Here is a 23,194-nt window from a genome sequence, read left to right as displayed (position 1 = left end):
AAGCATTCGAACCGCAGGTGAAGTCCAACAAAACGGTAGCCTGCGTTAAGGGTGATATTGTGGCTACGCCTAAACAGCAGGGTATCGTATCTGCCCCTCAGGCATGGTTATGCATATGTCTTTAAAGTCCATGCCTAGGGTTCAATTTTTATTGGACTCATTATTTTTAATATATTAAATATATCTTTAAATGCCTAAGGCTCTAATTTTTATTGGACATATTATTTTTAATATATTAAATATATATATTTTTAACGAGAATGAAAAAAATAGTGCCCATTTAATAAAAGATTGTGCAATATCTCATTTGGTAAAAATTGGGATTATTATTTTTAATATATTAAATATATTTTTATGTATATTTTTAAGAAGAATAGGGTACACATGATTAAATATTTACATGATTTCAATCTATCAAAATTCTAGATTTTTCAAAGATCTCAATAGAATCATAAAAAAGACTCTTTTTGTAATAAATTAAATTTATTTTTAATTATGAATGTTATTTTATAAAACCTAATATATTCCTCTTCAATATCTCTTAATCATAGCCTACTCTCATTATATTTCTTATTCGTTGATGATGCTTTCTCTTTAATCAATAAGAACATGAATTAAAATTTTTTTAACTTATCCATACAATGTAAAATAAAAATGTTAGTTTTTTTTTAAGTTTCCCCTCTTCTCCTTTTCTAACTCCCCCTCTCTGTGCTTGGTGATGCTTTCTCTTTAATCAATAAGAACATAAATTAAAATTTTTTTATCTTATCCATACAATGCAAAATAAAAATGCTAGTTTTTTTTTAAGTTCCCCCTCTTCCTCTCTGTGTTTCTCTTGCTCATTGAGATTCGAGAAGAAAAACGTCACGTCTCCACCTAACACTAACACGTTGATTCTATCGGTACTACGATGCTTCTTGCTTGATTAAATTTAAATGTTCATGCATTCATCCATATTATGTCGGATCAAAACGAAAGATTTTATTATTTTTTAGCAATAATGAGTTAGAGACCTTACCATTTCACTTCACATTAAATTTAACTTTTATTTAGATATATTTATAGTTATAAATTATTCGATGTTCCCTTTGTCTCTATTTTATCATTTATAATTGTTCTAGTTTAGGTAATAAAAAATATGGTTTATTTTTTCTTTTGCTTAGTGCTTAAAAAAGCTTCCATTTAGTTCTTTATATATGATAATGACTGGTTTAGTCTCATTATGATCTTTATTTTCTAAGGATTGTATTTAGTTTTGTCATTTTGTACATTATTTTTATTTTTTTATTTTTTGTGCTTCGCCGATGATGATGAATTGAGCATAGGAGCATGATTTTTTTTGTATTGTTATCCTATTTTATTGTTCTTATTTTCTCAATTTTGTTCCTTTTTCAAGGGTTGTTCTCTCCGTCTTTTATTTAAATAATTAAACATACTTCTATCCTTCTTAATTTTTAAATAATTTTGAATATACTTATTTTTAGTTAAGTGAATTATAAACTTATTATCTACTTAAAAGTGTATTATTATATCTAATAATAATATTCTATTTAATATTGTAAAATTTATATTTCTCTAAATTAGATAAAATATAATTAATAATTTTACATCTAAAAGTGAGAAAATTAAATTGTATAAAAAATATTTTTAAAAATTAATATTTAATTTGTTAAAAAATATTTAAACCATAGTTTTCGATAAAGTCTAAATGAAAAAAAAAGATAAAGGGATTTTTTTGTTAAAACAACGTCAAAGTCTAAACAAAACTTTCCGTCAGGATCTCAAATAAACTTAAACCGCCCTGGCTCAGGTTTCGACGACGTAGTCATAGATCCGGAGAGGAGCATTGACATTGCCGAGGTAGTTGCTGCCGCCATCTTCTTGGCTCCGGGGGGAAGCTGGTGGTTGTGTTTACCCTCATAGGTGATTGTCAACAATGATGCGTCATCGGCGCATCTCTGCACCTGTAAATCACCGGCCAAAATGTGATGAATGTTTTTTTATGATATTTATCATATATAATGATGTTTTAATTAAAATTTTGAGACGATCGGTAAAGCTTAATATTTAACAAAAAGAGTTTGATTACCTGTTTGCGCACGGGGCAATTGGGTGCCAAAGTGCATTTGAAGTACGCCCTTGGGAATGGGTTTCCTTTGGCCATCTTTTGTCCGTATTTTCGCCAGTGACATCCATCAGGAATCTGAGAAAAACATTTCGTAACTAGTCTAAAGTAGTTTGAGGCTCATCAGTACTAATCTTAATAACAACAACAACAAATAAAAAATAGTTTACTATGATTTTTTTTTTCATCGGTTAAATTAGATTCTACAGCTCAATATATAGGTCATTATTGTTATAGTGACAACAACGATAAGCCTTATTACAACCTCAATACTTCAGAAAAATAAAAATAAAAGAAGAAGAAGAATAAGATGATAAGAATTATAATTGATGATCCCTGAGAACTCTCTCCTCCTAAATAGGAGAGTTGTTTAATTGTATAATTAGCATGATTAGGTATGATCAAAACGAGGACGGATCCTTAGGTCCACAAATTGTGGATGATTCATTTTTTTGGACCCTTAATTTAGATGGATCCCACTTATTTAAAGGGAGAGTCTATCCAAGTCAAGGGTCCTCATGCAATGTATCATCCCCTGATCTACAATTTGCAGATCAGAGGATCCCTACTGGATCAAAATTGGATAGGCACGCACAACTGAGATGTTAAACCTAACTCAACACCTATAATATGATTGGGATTAATTTCTCAATGACAAGTGCAAGAATCCAAATCTGCAGTCTGAACATCAATTATGAGCAAGGAAAATAAAGGTTATATGATAGTCTTAATTCCTAAACCCTAAATCTTTAAAACAAATAAAAAGAAAAAAAAAAAAATCAATTTTTTCCCAGAATTACCATCGGTGCTTCCGAGCGAACTCGAAAAACAACACGAGCTTTGCTCATAAGGCCTTCCTCAGCTTGCTCATTTATGCTCCTGGAACTGGAGCCGGATTCTCCCTTGGTGGCTTTCCTAGAAACACAATGCGATTGCACTTCCTTCTCCACGTTGTCTAATTCGTAGCTTGCCGCCGACGCCAATAAGTGCGGTGGAACATGTTTCATCAGCTGCCTAATTGGCACAGTAATTGCATTCTCATCAGTATTCTTCACGTCCTCAATTTTGCCACAAACTACCTGCAGGACGAACAGGATATTAATCACTTAACCGTTTTTATAAGACTGCTCTTCGTTGATTGATAACTATTATATATACTCGAATTAACTAATCGCTTACTTTCAATTGATCGTTGCCTTGGTTTTGTTGCTGCCTTGCCTGCATCTTGAGGGTTCTGCACTCGGCTCGCTCTTGCTTCAATTCCTCCCTCAGCCATTTGTTCTCTTCTTCCAGCAGTTCCAAGTTCGCTTCCACTTCTTCAACCTAAATCAACAATCATTAATTAACCATGTAATTAATATATATTGGTCGATTTCAATCAGTGACAGAGTTCAAACGTCTATATCTTTTTGTTTTTCAATTTTTCACTCACCGCTCTCTTACTTCTGCCGTCCGCCGCCGAATGATCGCCGTGGGCCGTGCAGAGGTTCAAGTCAGTCTACGCACGTTTCAGACCAAGAAATCAAGCCACTGAAACTATCAGGATTTATGATCGACATAATCTATATGACAAATAGTAAATCTTGTACATTGACATAAACATGGTGGTGGTTAGGTGTTTCTTCTCCACTGGTTGCCGTCTCCGATCGCTCGCCGCCGGAGAAGAAGTCCAACTCGCGAATAGTGGTGCTGCTCTGGGGAGGATGGTACCTGGGAGAGCACATGATGCCATATGAATCAACAATCAGAGAAACATTGTGCAGATGGAAAAAAAAAAAAACTTGAAGCGAATGTTTATATTTTATAATTTCATAATTTTTAATTCTTTTGCATTTATTTTGAAATTTTAAAAGTAGGAAATTTGCGTTTTGGATCGATAAATTAATACTTGGTTAGAGATATAATCAATATGGGTTTGATTTGTACGTGACTAAGTCAACTGAGACCAGTTCTTCTGATATATAAAAGACATTTTCATATATATTGTAAATACAAAATGAGTTAAAGCACTAATTCATCAATTTGTAAATTATGTTTTTTCTTCATTTTAATGTGCTTTTAGTGCTAGCAAAATAAATGCAATCAAATAAGTGTTGATGAAATCGAGAACTAATTAAATTTTGTGAAGAAAGAATTACCAAAATTTATACTTCAAACTAAATAAGCTAATTCAGATTTAATGCATCGATTGGAAAAATATCAAAATTTAATCTATGGGATAGTGAGGCTACTGTTAGTAGGGGTAAATATTAGATTAAAAATTAATTTGAACATATCAAATGCAAAATGGAAATAATTGATTTTTTAAAGATAAATAGAACCAATTAAAATTGAATAAACTAAATAGATATAAATTTATTAATTGGGTCGGCTACTGAATTAACCAATTTTTTTTATCTATTGACATTGATATTGAATAACCAAATTTGATATTAATCAAATTGCACAGTTATTGTTGGATTTGGTAATACAATTGATGGCTCACGATATAATAGTTAAGAGATGCCAATTCCGACCTTTTAATCGAATTTAAAATTTTAAAATGGAGACCTAACCAAATAAATTGAAAAAATTATTTATTTATTTTAAAAAATAAATTAACTGAACTGAACTTCCTAATTCATTTGAACTATTGGAAAGTTTCAACTGTCACTTTGGGTTCTAATCGTATAGAGGCATTGATCGGTAGCAGTGCTGACGGAACTTGGGCATTGAGATGGGATATATTATTGATACGGTCAATAAGAAACGCCTTTTAGTGGGCGGGGGTTAAAAGGTCAGTACAAGTATCGGTGTTGCTTAAAGTCTAAAATGGGTTAAGAGACCGAGTAGCTGACATAGTAAGGGGCCACTCTTTCGATTGGCTCCCTGCCAATTGGACATATTCTTTATGGGCTCCGCTTCCAATTTAGACCTGACGCTCGAGATTTTGCTCTCCTCTTTCTTCCAATTGGCTTTCTACCGATCAATCATACCCTCTATGAGTCTTATTTTTGGCTCAGATCAAATTCGCTCGGGACTCTGCTCCCCTCTCTCCCCTATCAACTCCATGTCAATCAGACAAGCTCACTATGGACACAATTTCTGGCTCAGACTAGACTCGCTCGGGGCTCTGCTCCTCTCTTTCCCTTGATCGGCTCCATGCCGATCAAATAGACTCTTTATGGGACTCATTCCTGACTTGGACCGGACTCGCTCAGAGTTCGGCTCCCCTCTCTCCCCTGATTGGCTCCTTGTCGATCGGACATGCTCTCTATGGGCCCCATTCCTATATTAGACTAGACTTGCTGGGGGCTCAGCTCCCCCTCTCCCTCGATCGACTCCTTGTCGATCGGGCAGACTCTCTATAGGCCTTATTCCCGACTTGGACTGGATTTTCTTAGAGCTCTGCTCTCCTTTCTCTCCCGATCGTCTCCTTGTCGATCGGATAAGCTTTCTATAGGCCTCATTCTCGGCTCGGCTCGGGCTGGACTCACTCGGGGTCTCTGCTCCTCTCTCTCTCCCGATAGGCTCCTTGCTGATCATACAATTAGATCTCTATAGGCCCCATTCCTGGCTTAGACCGGACTCACTCAGGGCTCTACTCTTCGCTCTTGTCAGATCAGTCCTACTAATCGGACGTGCCCTCTGAGAGCCCCACCTCTAGTTCTGTTGGACCTGTGTGGGGCTCCGCTCCTCGTTCTCTCCCGATCGGCTCTTTGCAGATTGGACCAGCTGTAAAAAGTCCCACACCATCCTATTGGGTCGCCCTTGGAACTTTACGCCCTCCTCTGGAAATAACACTCAACCCATTTGTGCCTCATAAAAGGATGGGTTTTCTGTAGAGGACACATCTTCTGGTTAGACAACCCAATAAGCCTTTCGGCATGTGTTAGGCCGAGCGGGTAAATACATCAACGTGGAAGAAGTCTAAGCTGCTCGAAAGAAGGAAGTAGCCCATCCAATCCCTCCCTTTTAAGCCGAGCAGAAGGCCCCTCTAGCTCCCCTGCGACACAAAGAGCACCAATCGGCTCCCATCTCACTAGCTCCTATCCACCCGGCTAGGGAAGTAGCCCTAGATATTTTTATGGACTTGATGTGTTTGGTATTCCTATGGCGTTTGGATTAGATTTCATTGTCTTCATTGACAATGTTGTGATCTATTCCTGATCCGAGGTGGATCACGTAAACTATCTTTTAGAGATGTTTCGACGGGAATATCTATATGTGAAGTTCAGTGGTGCGTATTTTGATTATCTTTTATGAGATTTCTGGGACACATTGTCTTTAGTAGATGGATATTAGTGGATCCACAGGAGATAAAGGCTATTACCAGTTGGGAGTAGTCATAGTCTATACAGGAGATTCGTAGTTTCCTTGGCCTAGCTGAATATTACCGGAGATTGGGTGAGGGTTTCTCTAGCATTGATATGTCGTTGACTGGACTGTCTAGGAAGGGTAGGGAGCTTTCTTGGATAGATGCTTACGAGATCAGTTTCAGGAATTGAAATAAAAAACTGATAATTGCACCTGTCTTAGTTTTACTTTCTAGTGTAGACGGATTTGTACTCTGCACAAATGTATTATACCTAGGGTTTGGTGCAGTTCCGATATAGCATGAGCGGAGTAGTCTTGTGCCAGTAGTTAGAATTCTCGTGTAATGAGAATGACATTCTTTATTTCCGTGGGAGATTATGTGTGTTCCCGAGTCACTTCTTATCCGGGAGGAGTTACTGCAGGAAACACATTGATCTTGATTTGTGATACATTCGGGTGACACCTGATGTATGGAGACTTAGAGCATTTTTATTGGTGGAACGATATGAAGAAAGATATCGCGAATTTTGTAGCTTGATGTCTAGCATGTCAGCAAGAGAAGGTTGAACATCAGAGATTAGTAGGATTGTTTCCGTTGATTTGGATACTAGAGTGGAGTTGGGAGCATGTTATGATGGATTTGTTGTGGGATTATCCAGATCATGGAGAGGATATAATGGTTTGGATAATTATTGTTGGATGACGACTTTGCTCCATAGCTATTGATTTGTAGGACGGATTCTTTTGGATCGAGTAGCATGATTATACTGCAGAGAGATTACCAAACCTTATGGTATATCTCTGAGTGTTATATTGGATGGAGATCCACGATTTCACATCATGATTTTGACTGAGGTTACAACAGACTTTGGGTTTGGAGCTTAGCTTTAGTATAGTTTTCACCCTCAGACTGATGGATAGTCTTAGCACCCTATATAGATGATGGAGGATCTGGTGATAGTGGATTTTGGATTTCAGAGGTAGTTAACTTATCCACAGTTGGTTAGGTAACAATGTGGGAGTAGCAGAAGTAGGATGAGCTTATAACCCACAGAGTCATCCTTTAGGGTTGGAGATTTGTTCATGATACTTGGATGGAGTGGTATGTGAGTATGTTGCTTGAAGGTTATCCTTGGATGAGGATCCCTAAGTTGAGAAATAAATTTAGGGACCAAATTTTTATTAGTGGGGGAGAATATAAAATACGACATCCAAATAATAAATAAATAATAAGATTATTTGAGAAATAACCTTATTAGATTTTTCTGAAAATTTTTAAAAATTTTTCGGAATTTAAACGGAGTCCGTATGACTCATTTTGAAGGGATGAATCGGTGGGGCTAGCTGAGAGCCTGTTTGGAATACCCCTAAGTAGGAGTTAATTGAGGAATTAATTTAGAGTTGAATTAACCAAACCTAAGTTTTTAATCCCTAAAATATCCAATTCTTTCTCCTTAACCCCCTATTCTTTTCTCCTCTTTTTCTCTCGTGTGCGGATAGCTCAATACCGACGGAGCAGTGCTCTTCACCGACGATCTTGTCTTCGTCGTGTCACCGGGGGGGGGATGTCGCCGGATCTCGATTAACCCGACTATCTACGACGGAGTGATCCTCTCATAGGTTGTGCTTGCGCGCGCGGCAACGACTCGGCGGAGCTAGGGCACAACGGGGAGGAGTTGATTTGCATCATCCCCGGCTGATCAAGCCCTTTTCTGGTTCTTCTCTTTGATCTATTCACTGGAGAACGGTACGGATCGCCACCAGCCGAGGTTGATCGTGTAAGATCATTGGGAAGTGATCGATCTAGGTAAGTGTTGTCTAGAATTATAGAAATTCAAAGATCTTGCCTAATCTGTTCTCTTTGCAACGTTCTTCCTGATTTGATCTAGAGGGATGCACCATATTAGCATACGAATGGATTTTCCTTGAAGTCGATCACTGTATTTCATTTCTTGCGGTTGATTGAGTCTCGGTTGGGGGATTAGGGATCAATTGAGGTGAGTAAGGTTTTGTTGGTTGGGGTTTTAGTTAATTAATTTCTCTATAGCTAGGTTTTGGATTTGATTCTAGGAAGAATTAGTGTAGGGGCTCTTGGTGGCATTCAGCAGGGGTTCTTGTGGGGTTGTGAGTTTTGTTTGGCTGCCATATCTTAAGGTAAGTGATGTTCCAGTAAGGTATTTCGGTTGATTTCATTAGTATGTTGCTAAATTAGGTTTCTAAAGGATGGTAGGGTTTGTGCTTGCTTAGATTTATGAGTGGTGTGATGTGGATGGGATGAAATATTTGTGGTTGGATTAATTGAGGTCGATGAACTATGTAGGATTGATTCTTGATGTTAATAGATGATACATAGATTAAATGATAGTGGTAATTGGATTAAATGATTAGAATTTGGAATTTGGTTGTGATATATTGATTTGGGTGAGTTTTTGGAGATGAATCGTGTATAAACCTATTCTAATAAGGTTGTATGATTAAGGATTATTTGGAGGATTAATCAGAGATTAGATTTGATTGGAGTGGTTCTAATTGCGTTAGGGCTTTTATTTAGCTATTTAATTCATATGAATTTAGATAAATAAAATATATATATTGATTGATGCAGGACTTTGATATCGGACGATCATCACGATGAGGAATTTATTTTTTAGCACGACCGACAGATAAAGACAAGTATTTCTTTCTTATTTCCTATTTAGTTCTTTGAACTTAAAGTATGGTTATATTTGGATGTTTAGATTGCATTACCTTAAATATGTAAGTTTGCCTTTTTCCTGCTTGTTACTTCTGCTTGATCTTGGATGTAATCTAGTTTAATTCGATACAGTCTCGACTCTTGTTATTGTTGGAACCCCAGGTTGTTTTGGTGTGATCAACAAGCTAAGTTAGGTCCTGTGGTGTTTTAATCCTGTGTCTAAGTGTGCAGGAACTTAGGAGCACAGGATGTCGAGCGGAAGACGTGGCTAGCGAGAAGGACGACACGGGGAGAAAGCCGACGGGCTCGGTGCATCCGAGGGACGAGGTGCCACGGAAGAGTACCCTGGCGGACGAGAAGGAAGTGTGCGCTAGTTCTGAGGGATGAGAAGCTGGAGCGGAAGATTGTTCGGGGAGCAAGAGACGTAGCTAGCGAGAAGGTCGGCACAGGAGAGAGCTGACGGGCTCGGTGCATCCGAGGGACGAAGAGCTGCAGATAAGTACGCTAGTGGACGAGAACGAAGCATGCGACGATTCCGAGGGACGAGAAGCCGAAGCGAAAGCCTGCTCGAGAAGGCCGGAAGTTGGGTTCGGGTGAGCCCTATTTCGGATGGCCGAGATCACCCAAGTAAGCGGAAAATTCGGAACGAGGTGAACGGAGCCGGAGCAGAAGACCCCGGCTGGAAAAGTCAACCTCGTTGACTTTTCCCACTCGGGGCATCCAGAACAGTCCGAGGCGCTCGAAACAGTCCGGGGCGCCCGAAACCATTCCGAACGCCCATAGTTGACTTTTGACCAGGATCGCGTCAAATGCGATTCGTTACGAAGGGGATAAAATTTTATCCCCTCCCAAGCGCCCGAAACCCTTCCAGGCGCCCCGATCAAGGCTATAAATACAACCTTGGTCCAAAAGCTAAAAACAGACAAGTAATTAACATTTCCAACACTTATGCGTTTCATTTGTAGTTTAGCTTCTTTATTTTCTATGCTTAAATGCTGTAAGAGGCTTCTCCTACCGAAAGGAAATATCTATTGCACTTCAACTTCCTTGAATTAACAACCTCCCCCGTTGTAATCAAGTAAAACTCCTTTGCCTCTTCTTTCCTATTTTATTTGTTTACTTTATTTATGCAAGTGTTTATTTGAAAGATCGAGAAGGGTTGCTTTTTAATTTTTGCAGGGCTATTCAACCCCCCTTCTAGCCGACCACCGTGATCTAATAAGTGGTATCAGAGCAAGGAAGCCTCAGAAGGACTAACCGCCAATTGAAGCAACAAGATGGTCGGAGCTAACATCTACCCACCAACTTTCGAGGGGGAGTTCACTTTTTGGAAGCGATGAATGCAGGTTTATTTTAAAACTGACTTTAATATGTTATAAATAATGAAATATGGTTTTGAAGTGCTCAAAAGCAAAGAAGGAGAAGAACTTGAGGAGCATCAGTGGATTGACGAGCAACGTAACGATGTTATGACAAATGGTAAGGCTGAGTCCAGTCTTTTAGGCATACTACCTACCAAGGATCTAGACAGAGTCGGAAAATACAAAAGCGCAAAAGAACTTTGGGAAAAGTTCTTGAAGCTATACGAAGAACCAGTTAAGGTCAAAGTTGACTCCTCGATGGACACTGAGTCGTCGTCAGAAGAATCTGAAATCGAAAAAATTGCCGGAACATCTCTCACCACAGAACATCTACCAAAAGACGCAATCAGCTCTTCCTCAATAAACATCGAGAGCATCGATGAAGGGAGAGCAACATCGGAAGAAAACAACTCAACATGGGGAGAGTTAACAGGCAAAAAGATAAGTCAAGTATGACCTCCACCTCCTGACCAATTGATTAATTCAATTAAAACCTTATCGAAAGATTTTTTTCGAATTAGAAAATATATTGTCAAAAAGATTTTTACAAATCAGAAATTATTTTGTCGAAAGGATTTGCGAATTAAAACCCAAAAAATTATTAATGAATAGTGGGTTAAAGGAAACTCATGCAATAGCTTGTCGATTAAAGAATTTCGACAAACTAATAATAGAAAATAACATGATAAAGGAAAGAATACAACTTTCTGTATGTTTAATATTTTCTGCTTCAAATTTGAAAAATTATGACTTGAGAAATTATGATAGATTAAAATAGAAATTTAGATACCATAATGCTATTAAAGAAATGACAATAACTTAAGAACGAATTTTGTTTAAATAAAAAAAATAATAATAAGTCAGTATTATTCTTTTTTCAATTGTTAAACTATGAAAATTTCGTTTGAGTTATCCGTGCCTACAAAAGTTTTTATTTTAAAAAAAAATTTGCTTATCTAAAATGTAATTTGTGTTAAATCTTGAAAATGCATGCTCTATTTTTTTTTTCAAGATCTCAAAATTGATTTAGAAAGCTATCAAAAATTTGTTTTCAAAATCATACTCTAATTGGTTTGTATTTTTCAAAGTACTTCAAATAAATATACTTCGCTTATTTTCAAATGAATATATTTTGTTTTATCCTTAGATTTTTTCTTGGAATCCCATTTTTTATGTGATCAAAGGGGGAGAAGGAAAAGTATAAGTCTAGGGGGAGGTAGACCAAATTTTCTATTTTCTTTTGCACTTTAATGCAAAATTTTATTACTCTTAATTTATGTCTGTTTACCCTAGTTTAACTTGGGTTGCTCACATCAAAAAGGGGGAGACTGTTGGAACCCCAGGTTGTTTTTGTGTGATCAACAAGTTAAGTTAGGTCTTGTGGTGTGTTAACCCTATGTCTAAGTGTGCAGTAACTTAGGAGCACAGGAAGTCGAGCGGAAGACGTGGCTAGCGCCTAGCGAGAAAGATGACACGGGGAGAGAGACGAAGGACTCGGTGCGTCCGAGAGGTGCAGCAGAAGAGTACCCTGGCAGACGAGAAGGAAGCATGCGCTGTTCCTGAGGGACGAGAAGCCGGAGCAGAAGATTGCTCGGGGAACAAGAGACGCAACTACCGAGAAGGTCGGCACGGGAGAGAGCCAACGGGCTCGGTACGTCCGAGGGATGAAGAGCTGCGGATGAGTACGCTGGTGGACGAGAAGGAAGCACGCGACAATTCCGAGGGACGAGAAGCCGGAGCAGAAGCCTGCTCGAGAAGGCCGGAAGTTGGGTTCGGGTGAGCCCTATTCCGGATGACCGAGATCACCCAAGCGAGCGGAAGACTTGGACCGAGGCGAACGGAGCCGGAGCAGAAGACCCGGGCTGGAAAAGTCAACGAGGTTGACTTTTCCCACCCAGGGCACCCGGAACAGTACGGGTCGCCCGAAACAGTCCGGGGCGCCCAGAGTTGACTTTTGACCAAGATCGCGTCAAATGTGATTCGTTGCGAAGGGGATAAAATTTTATCCCCTCCCAAACGCCCGGAACCCTTTCAGGCGCCCCGACCAAAGCTATAAATACAACCTTTGTCCAGAAGCTAAAACAGACAAGCAATTAGCATTTCCAACACTTATGACTTCATTTGTAGTTTAGCTTCTTTATTTTCTATGCTTAAATGTTGTAAGAGGCTTCTCCTCCCGAAATGAGATATCTATTGCACTTCAACTTCCTTGGATTAACAACCTCCCCGGTTGTAACCAAGTAAAACCCCTTTGCCTCTTCTTTCCTGTTTTATTTGTTTACTTTATTTATGCAAGTGTTTATTTGAATGATCGAGAAGGGTTGCTTTTTAATTTTTGCAGGGCTATTCAACCCCCATTCTATTCGGCCGCCGCGATCCAACAGTTATTTGAACTCTGTAATAGATACTCATGTAGAGTTCGTATGATAGGGATGTCCGATTTATTCAGTTAGTATGTTGATTATGCATATTGATGTTGAGTATACATGGGATGGGTATATGTTGTTGGAGTTGCATATTTGATTATCCATTTGCATTGTGTGTATGCATATACCTTTGGTTTGGGTATCAGAGGTGTTTGGTTGTTGCATGTGTGATGATAGTGTCTATATGGTGATTATTCACATAATGTTCATCATTCATTGCATGTTGACGACTATTGTCTCCCTTGTGGTTGAGAGGGTCGTCAGTCGTTTATAGCTGCCCATTCGACCACTGTTGGAGAATGGTAGCTAGGAGTGGAGCTAGTCCTATCGTGCTTACTCAGCAGCTCAGTGTTTATACTCTATCAACCTCGACCACTCTGGAGTAGTGAGTCCTAAGGGTACAGTAGTCAGAGGGCTAGTCCGACTAGAGATGTGAGTGGTCAGGGACCCTTAGCTATGTAGTTAGATAACTACTTAGCGTGTTGTCCACCTCAGCCGCTCTATAGCGGTTATGTGCGTGAGGTTAGTACGATTTATCACGGACACAAGCCTCTCGTCCATACCGGGGTCGTGGTGTCTGGAGAGGTGCCAGGGGTGACCAATACCATGGAACATGCATACACATTTGCATATGATGCGCGGTGCATCTGTGGAGATATATATTTGCATACATGCCTAGTAGTTATTAATTGCATGTGATTGTGAGATGTTGCACTTGTTTTGTGCTATGTATGCTGCATTTGGTTGTCATATCTCATACATGTCATTTATTATACATGTATATGCTATCTTATATATTGCACAGGTGTTGCGAGTAGATATGTTACTGAACTAGTGAGTACTGTTCATTATTATCATGTGTCGATTCCAGATTGAGCATGTATTTATCATTATGTTAGTTGTAGTTTTATGCAGTTTGTATGTCAGCTATGATCATTATACCATGTGGGGTAGACTGGTACAGGTAGTTGTGTTTTTTTTTTGCTATATCAGTATGATCATGTTCTTTATTATTTACTGAGATTGTATACCTTTGATCTCCATGTTTATTTATCGACCATGCACTATTCTATCTATTACCCGCTGAGTGATCCACACTCACCACCACATTTATACCTTTATATTTTCAGGTAGCAGGTAGATGGTTGGTGTGTCGCTTGGAGTATCCTGTCTGTCGGGTCCTACGTCACATCCGAAGATGGACTTTGGGTTTTGTTTTCTTACTGTATCCGTTTTAGAAATTTATGAGCTTAGCATTGTATTATTTCGATGTCGTTTTGGAGTTCCACTGTGTTGGTATCTTTATTTATGGTTGTGGTTGTTGTATAAAGCCTAGCCGGCTAGCAGTGTGTTGATTTGATTTGTATGGATTTTTCTTTATCGTTTTCCCACTGTGTCGATTTTTTAGTACAACCGAGTGGGTTGTTTAATGTATATATATAACTGCGTGGTTGTGTTTTATTTTGTTCCAGCCGAGTGGACTGAATATATAACTGTGTGGTTGTGTATATATTCCAGCCATATGTGGCTGATGTATTTTGTATGTATGTATGTTTCAAATTGTCACCGGTACAGAGGAGATGTTGTTGGATTTTTTGTCTAGTAGGGACTCCTCTGGGGGCGTGACAAATACACATCAACAAAGTGTAGGAGTTAAAGGAAAGAACAAAGAATCTTTGATGTAAGTACTTTATTTTTTTTATTATATTCTCTTATCTCTGATTGGTTTTTATTTTATTATCATTACTATTCCAATTAATGTAGGAAATAATGACATATGAGAGACAAACAATTACAAGTGCTGGAAAATCTCAATTGTATCTTTATTTGGAAGAGCCAAAACTTGAATTTGCATATTATCAAGATTTGAATGTTTTGGAACATTGGAAGAATCAAAATCATCGATACTCAATCCTTGCACTAATGGCATGTGATGTTTTACTATTCCTATAACTATTGTTGAATCAGAATCAATTTTTTCCATTGTTGCTTGTGTGCTTACCAAGTATAGAAGTTGCACCCTTCATGAAAAAGTACAAGCTCTTATTTGCACGCATAATTGGTTACATGGTTATGCTATTGGTAATGTTCACAAATTTTTAGTTATGTTCTTTACTTAGTTGGTATATTAGTTTATTGTGATTTTATTTTTAATTACCTTCATCTTTGTGTATTTTATATACAGATAAAGATAATGAAGACAATACAAGTAGTAAAACAACCTTGTCTAAGCAAGGATCAAATGATCTAGAAGATATTGATGAAGAGAAAGGAGATGATGGAGAATCAGAAGAATTTGATAATTGATATGGTTTGTTTTCTAGACTTCTTTCAAATCACTACATATATGGAATTTGGAGAAAAGAGATTGTTTACATTACTAGACTAAAAGAAATTTCTTTTGCATAATAATGTTTGAATTACAAAATAAATAGCTTCAACAAACAATTATTCACTATATATATGGATGGTAAATTTTTTGGCAGTTATCCGAGATAACAATTATAATTACAATGATATATTTGAACTCTTGATGAGAGGAATCGGGATTCAATGAGATTTCACAACCTTCAACATTTTCAAGAGTTGTTGGATAGAAAGTTGGTAGGAAAATAATGTTCAATTAACCTTATCATGTGTTTTCACTCTTTTTTTTTAACAAAATTTAATTACTAGCTTTGTAGGTCAGTTGCATAATATTTTTCCAGCAACTTGAAATCCCCTTACAATAGGATACTTGTTCACTAAGGTAGGATTACTGGATTAGCTATATTTTTTCTGTTATGACTTATATGCTGACTGCTTCTTCATTGTTACAATTATTCACTAATTATAACATATACGCTGATTGCTTCTTGCCTCTTCATTTGTTATGACTTGATCTGTCCTGTTATGTAGGAAGAGAACCTTGATGCTGCGTTAGATTCTTTGTTGAACGTGGAGAAGTAAATGAGGCTTGCTGGTGATGTGGTTGGAATGAAGAAAGTTGTCATTGATATTTGGAACTTTGATATAAATCATGCGCATGGAAGACACTGAACAATCATATAATGTTGCCCTTGATTTTGAACTTGCACGGATGAACAATATGAATATATATCTGATTGATTTTGCTTTCTCATACTTGCTACAGCCTGCAGGTAATCTATTTTGTGAACAGGGACTAAGTAATTTTGGGTGGATTATGTAACGACCCGCCTTCTACTGACTAGGTTGTAAGGCCGATCGCTACATTATGCTGTGCTAAATTACTATTGCGGAAATCTGGATTGATTAAAATTTTACTAAACTGATTACCGTAAAATTTGAACTTAACATTCTAGGTGTACCTAGGAGTTGTACACATGCTAGGGAAGATAATCTATGCCTCTCGGATGTCCTGCTAGCTGTAATAAGGCATTTCAATCGATCCATGAATCGATTGGGCTGTCGGATCGATCTAGTGATCGATCCAGCTTGATACCGGCACGGAGAAAACCCTGGATCGGTCGGCTGATCGATCCACAAATCATCTCGCTTCTGTATGCGGCTGGATCGGTCTACCGACCGATCCAGGAGTACACTGAGCTTTGTACTTCTCTGTTCGCATATGGATCGGTCGGTGACCGATCCATAAACTCTCTGTTCGCGAACCGATCCAGTGGCACTACGCCACTTCTGATCGATCCGTAGATCGATCTGGGTTTCTGATTTCACACCGAAACTCTGATTTCAGCACTAGTTCGTGCCAAAACCTCACACAACAATTATACAATGCATGGAAAACATTCTAATATCCACTAACTAGCATTCTAACATGACATAGTGCAAGGTTTATTAATTCATAGCATTTAAACCACTAGAAATGTATAAAAGTATCTTAAGAGAAGAAACTAAGTTCTTAATTTGCTAAACTTCCTAAGGATCTTCATTCCAGGTTCCTGCCACACACACCATCTATGCATTGACCTCCAGCTTCCTCTGCTAGTCCATCTTCCCTTTACCTTTATCTGCAGTACAAGGGAAAATAGTATCTGTAAGCTTTAAGCTTAGTAAGAAACCAACTACCTCACTAAAACATGCAACGATGCAAACATGTTTTTAAAGAATGCTATTTAAAAACATGCACTGAATTTGTTAAAGCATGGCATACTGAAGTTACATGGCATAAATACTGAAACATGGCATGCATAATAAAATCTAAGCATGGAGCTATCTCATGGTATCAACTAGGAGAACTAAACTGAAACTAAAACTGAGCTAAAACTATATTCACATAACTAGATTACAAGTTTGAAAGCTATTATCATAATAAGTGAAAATAGTAATCATGCTGCTGTTTGGGCCCGACAACTGTACTTGCTGTACGCGCATCCCTAGCTAGACCCGGGTTTGCAAGTCCCGCATTTAGTAGGGTTTACTAGGTTATCTAAATCTAGGGACCGACTATGGGAGCCCAGCCCAATGGATATCTAATCCTGTACAGTGCCACTAAAAATAAAATACTGAATATAGCTACTAATTGTTTATTTTGCTGTTTTTAGGTTATCTGAACCTAGAGCTAGGTTATCTAAACCTAGAGGCGACTATGGGAGCCCACCCATTGGACCGTAGTCCCATGTTAGCTGAAACTAGACGATATCTATTTAAATGCTACTAATGCATTTAACTGAGCTGTTAAAAATATCTGAGGTAGTATTTAGCTACACTAATCATTTTGTCGAACACTTGGTGTGCTCCAACTCTCCCCTCTAATAGGGAGACCACCTCTAGGCACCCGACAACGTCTAGAGCCTCCAACTGAAGGAGAACAACGTGTCTGGCCCATCTAGAGGTGCTCAACTAGATCCCTAATCTGCGAGGAGGGTTTAAACACACCCTGAGTGCCGAAAAATCTGCATATAGCTAAACTAAAGGCATGCAATCAAACGAAAGCTACTTATACTGCAGGTGAGGGGTTTCTTACATCGTGCGCTAGTTTTCTTACGAATCTAGTCGTTAGTTTTCCGGTGGGGACGATCTTCTCGACGATCCTCTCGCGTCTACGTGTTCTTCTCGCAGAGGGGAACGTCCTCGTGTCGGAGTCATCACCGGAAGGTGCTCCTAGAGCCCTTAGGGAAGGAACCCTAGGTTGTTCTTGTGGTTGGCACCGAGAGAAGGAGAGGAGAAGGGGAGTTGGCGGTGAGGGTTGGAGAGGAGGAGGAGTTGCCGAACCAAACAAAAATAAACCAAACCCCACTTAAACTTCCTATTTATATTAAGTGGGTACTTTGGCCCAACTCTAATATAAATTAAATCGTTTCCCTTTCCTTTTAGCACGGCCATGCTGGGTTCATCTGGTTACTAAGGCTAACTAAAAGTTATCGGATCTGAGAGGTCCCGGGTTCGATTCCCGCCTAAGCTATTTTGCGGTTCTAATTATTTTTGCTACTTCCGCTATTCTAAAAATTCCGGAAAAATATCTAAAAATTCCAGAAAAATCATACAATATTTCTAATATAGTCTTGAGAATTTTCGGGCGTTACATTCCCCCATACCTTATAAAAAGTTCATCCTCGAACTTAGAATAACTCTGGGTACTTCTGTCTCATGCTGACCTCTGTCTCCCAAGTTACCTCTTCTGCTATGTGACTGTGCCAAATAATTTTGACTAATGGTACTTCCTTGTTCCGCAATTTCTTAACTGCTCGGTCTATTATTTGAATAGGCCGACTGTCATAGCTGAGGTCTTCGCGGATCTGTACCGACTAGGGCTCAATCACTTGGGTGGCATCTGAGATATGCTTCTTCAGCATAGAGACATGAAATACATTGTGGACAGCTGACATTTCCTAGGGTAGCTCAAGCTCATATGCTACCTTGCACACTCTTTTGCTGATAAGGTATGGTCCCACATATCTGGGACTTAGCTTGCCATTCTTTCCAAAACACATTACTCCCTTCATGGGAGCTACTCTGAGGAACACTGAATCCCCAACTGAAAACTCTAAGGGTCTGCGCCGAGTATCAGCATAGCTTTTCTGGCGGCTCTGAGCTGTCTCTAGTATCTGCCACTAGATCTGTCTGAAGTTCTAGTTCTTTCTGCTCACCACTCTCATACCAGCAGATTGGAGATCTACACCTCCGCCCATAGAGAGCCTCAAGGTGCCATGCCGATAGTGGCACGATAGCTAATTCTGCTAGGCTCGGATATTTGCACCAACTTCCTTGAAATCTAAGGCACATGCTCGGAGCATATCTTGAGTACCTGATTTACTCGCTCAGTTTGACCATCTATCCGAGGATGGAAAGTCTGCTGAACTTTAACTTTGTGCCCAAGTCGAATACACTCCTAGAAGTGTGATGTGAATCTACTGCCTGAAATAATGGTTCGTGGGACTCCATGTAATCTAACGATCTCCTTGAGATACAAAGCTAGCTGTTCCATGGAGTAGGATATCCTGATAGCTAAAAAGTGGGATGAGTCAACCTGTCGACTATTACCCGGATGGTATCAAAACCATTCGTGGTTCCGGGTTCCCACTATAAAATCTATAGAAATGTCTTCCCACTTCCATTCTGGTATGTGATCTCTCGATGTTCTGGCTTAACCCTCCGACAGGTTAGGCAGGTGCTGACATATCGAGCGATGTCTCTCTTCATCCTGTGCCACCAAAATTTCTTCATGTCCTGGTACATTTTGGTGGAGGATGCATCGCATAGGGAGTCTTGTGAGCCTCGTCTAGGATTTTCCTATGTAGTTCCTCCTTATCCGGAACACATAGTCCGTCACCAAAATACAACACCCGCTATCTGATATTCGAACTCTCCACCTTCGATTCCACTAAACCTTGCTTGATTCTCCGAATTTCGGGATCCCGCTCCGAGCTGTCTGGATGTCACCGAGCAAGGTAGACTCTAATGTCATAGTAGAGAGCTGTCCGACTATGAGCTCGAGACCAAAATATGAGATCTCCTTCCGTAGGGGCGGTGACATGGCCGCTAGAGATAATATGGTAGCACTTCCTGCTGAGGGTGTCTACTACCCTATTCGCTGGTAGAGGATATCTATGTCGTAGTCTTTGACCGGTTCTAGCCATCTGGCGCATATTCAGATCCTTCGAGTGAAGAAGTACTTCAGACTCTCATATACACTTTGACCGAGCTCCATACAAGTAATGTTTCCAAATCTTGAGAGCGAACACCATGCAAGCTCAAGGTCATGAGTAGGATAGTTCTTCTCATAATCCTTAAGTTGTCTGGAGGCATAGGCGATCACCTTGCCATCTTGCATCAAGACTGCTCCTAGTCCCAACTTCGAGGCATCACTATATATGTTAAAGCTATCTGCGTTCTCTGGTAGAGTCGTAATAGGTGCACTGGTCAATCTCTTTTATTTTTCGCTCTCACACCTTTGAAATTTTCTGCTCTTCCGAGAGCTGGGGAGGCTATCTGGAGAAGTCCTCTCGAATTTCTGTAGTAACCGCTAATCCTAAAGCTTCCGGCGTTCTTGGGTCTTTTCCAGCTGCTCACAACTTTTATCTTACTCGGGTCTACCATGATACCATCCTTTGAGATGATGTGACCGGAAGGACACGATCTAGCCAAAATTCACATTTGGTGAACTTGGCATACTGATTCATCAAGGGTCCGCAATATTATTTTCGGTGCTCTCGTATTCTTCCCGAGTTCGAATAGATAAGGATGTTATCGATGAATACGATAACGAACTTATCTAAGTATTCCCTGAATACCCTGTTCATAAGGTCCATGAAAGTAGCTGGAGCATTTGTCACGCCAAAGGGCATGACTACGAACTCGTAATGTCCGTATCTGGTCCTGAATGCTATCTTCGGTATGTCCCCTTCTTTAACATTCACCTGATGATAACCTGATCTGAGGTCTATCTTAGAGAACACTACTGCTCCCTTTAGCTGATCGAACAGGTCATCTATTCTGGGAAGAGGATACCTGTTCTTGATCGTGACTTGGTTCGGTGTCTGTAGTCTATACACAAACAATACAGTGCTCCCCATGGTGAGTGACTAGGACGGATGAAGCCCTTGTCAAAGTTGCTCATGAAGTTCCTTCGGTTCTCTGAGCCATGCGGTAAGGTGCTTTGAGATAGGATTTGTACCGGAATGAGCTCTATCTCAAATTCGATCTCCCTGTGCTAGGTCCTTCAGGGAAGACTGCTGGTAGTCACATACGACTCGGACCTCTGGTCTTGTCCTGACTACGTGTGCTAAGAACCCCGCACATCCCGAATCCATCAACCTCTGTGCCTTAGATGAGAGAAACTTCTTGGTCTTTCTCCGGTTCTCCGATGAACTCGAATCGTGCTTCTGCGACTTTCTGTTTACGACACTCGATGGAGGCACCGTATTTGATCAAGAAGTCCATCCCAAGATGACGCCGTAGTCGGTCATATTAATCACTATCGATCGCAAAAGAGCTCTCTGTCTACTATAGTGACCGGCACCGCTCGAGCTAGTGCGTGGACGCCATGATTTCTCCCGAGGGTAACGCCGTAAGAAACTGACTACTGAGGTACCGCTAACTTCTCAACAAATGCCCCGGATATGTATGAATGGGTTGCCCAGATCGAATAAGATATACTAATCTGACCTGTAACAACTATCGAGGCATTTGCTACGTCCTCTCCGTGAGTGAGTAGATCCTCGCATTGGTCGTGGCTTCTAATCCCTGGCCGATATGTGGACCATCTAAAGCGGCCTACATCTGATGTAATCGTGGGTGGCCTCCAATCTGTGGAAGACTGGTCTTGTTTGGACACTGCTTGGCCATATGCCCTTCCGTCAGCATTCAAAGCATCCTCGTGTACCCTTACGACAAACTCGGATGGAATTTCCCACAAGTAGTATACTTTGGATAACTGGGCCTAGCTGGTCCTCCTTTGGGTAACTCCGGTTTGCGCTTGTTGCCGGAGTTCCTTCGCTTAGAGCCGTGGAGCCGTGACCTGTTGTTTCGAGTGCCCAGCCTCCTTGACCTTTAGCTTCCGAGAGGACTTGCTTCTGCTGCTTATTCTGGTAATGCTCGGTGATTAGAGCACTGCTCAATTCTTCTTTGGTTTGTGGCCTATGAACGCCACCACCACGTTCATTGCTATTTCCGACCTCAAGATCTTGAGCATCAACGGATTCGTTCCCCTTTGACTAATCGGCATGACGAGCCAACTTGCTGAATTTCTTCACGGCTTCCTCAACCGATAGGTTGCCCTGACGAAACTCCGTCGTAGTGACGGTTGGTGACCCGCATGTGAAAGAACCTCAAAGAATTCCTTCTCAAGTCAGCCCATGTCATCCGGTTCACTGGGTGCTTCACTTTGATTCTCTCCCACCACATACGTGCATCTCCGATGTATGAGGCGACTTCACCTTCTCATGTTCGCCACCGTAAGCTCCATCATACTTTCGGTGTTTTGAACCATCGAGCATCCCATGGTTCATTCTTTCGAAATTCTCTGCGACTCTCCGCGCCAATCGGATAGGCTCTCTCCTGCTCCCTGGGCTATGTGCCGAGGTCGGATCGGAACCTCTAAGAACTCGTGTCGCGGGTTAGGCCCGGTGACGGGGGAGTGTTCTCGACTAGCCTTTAAGGTGACTATTTCACATGTGAATCGAGCCACTAGTCTTGTAAGGTCCGGGAGGCACCGAATCGCCTCATCTTTGGGCTCGGGTGTCCTTCTAGCTGGGCGTCCTCGTGTCATTTCTAAAGACATGCAGGACATACATGACTAGCACAAGCATAATAGAGAAACTATTGTTATCATGTTAACTACTATCATAAACAAGCATGCTTTAGTTATCTATAACAGAAAAGCAATAAACATACAAAGTGAGAGGTATTCTTACTTGGAAGCTGCAGGTACAATGCTGATGTGTATGTAGGAAGTATGGAAACTGCTCTGATACCACTCTGTAACGACCCGCCTTCTACTGACTAGGCTGTAAGGCCAATCGCTACATTATGTTGTGCTAAAATACTATTGCGGAAATCTGGATTGATTAAAATTTTACTAAACTGATTACTGTAAAATCTGAACTTAACATTCTAGGTGTACCTAGGAGTTGTACACATGCTAGGGAAGATAATCTATGCCTCTCGGATGTCATCAAGCATTTCAATCGATCCATGAATCGATTAGGGTTGAATCGATCCAAGGATCGATCCAATAGCTTGCAATCGATCGGTCGGCTGACCGATCCACAAACCATCTCGCTTCAATATACCTCCGGCCGACCGATCCGGGGCCTTCGATGCTCGATCGATCGGCTGACCGATCAGTGAGCTTTGTACCCACTGTTCGCAT

The 23,194-nt window shown here is 40.0% G+C and overlaps 1 protein-coding gene across 1 annotated transcript; it reads right to left on the bottom strand.

Moving 5' to 3' along the window:
* Positions 1–1,781: 1,781 nt before the first annotated feature.
* Positions 1,782–10,845, bottom strand: LOC122028841 (WRKY transcription factor 42-like). The gene is made up of 7 exons (XM_042587805.1): positions 10,661–10,845; positions 3,715–3,835; positions 3,558–3,623; positions 3,305–3,448; positions 2,926–3,204; positions 2,090–2,203; positions 1,782–1,964 (listed from the first exon to the last, which is right to left on the bottom strand). Exons 1-7 carry the CDS (start codon positions 10,843–10,845, stop codon positions 1,782–1,784), a joined length of 1,092 nt encoding a protein of 363 aa, XP_042443739.1.
* Positions 10,846–23,194: the final 12,349 nt, after the last annotated feature.

Source organism: Zingiber officinale, chromosome 1B (genome assembly GCF_018446385.1).
Source record: "Zingiber officinale cultivar Zhangliang chromosome 1B, Zo_v1.1, whole genome shotgun sequence".
Classification (NCBI taxonomy): domain Eukaryota; kingdom Viridiplantae; phylum Streptophyta; class Magnoliopsida; order Zingiberales; family Zingiberaceae; genus Zingiber; species Zingiber officinale.
This window is presented reverse-complemented; position numbering and strand designations above follow the sequence as displayed.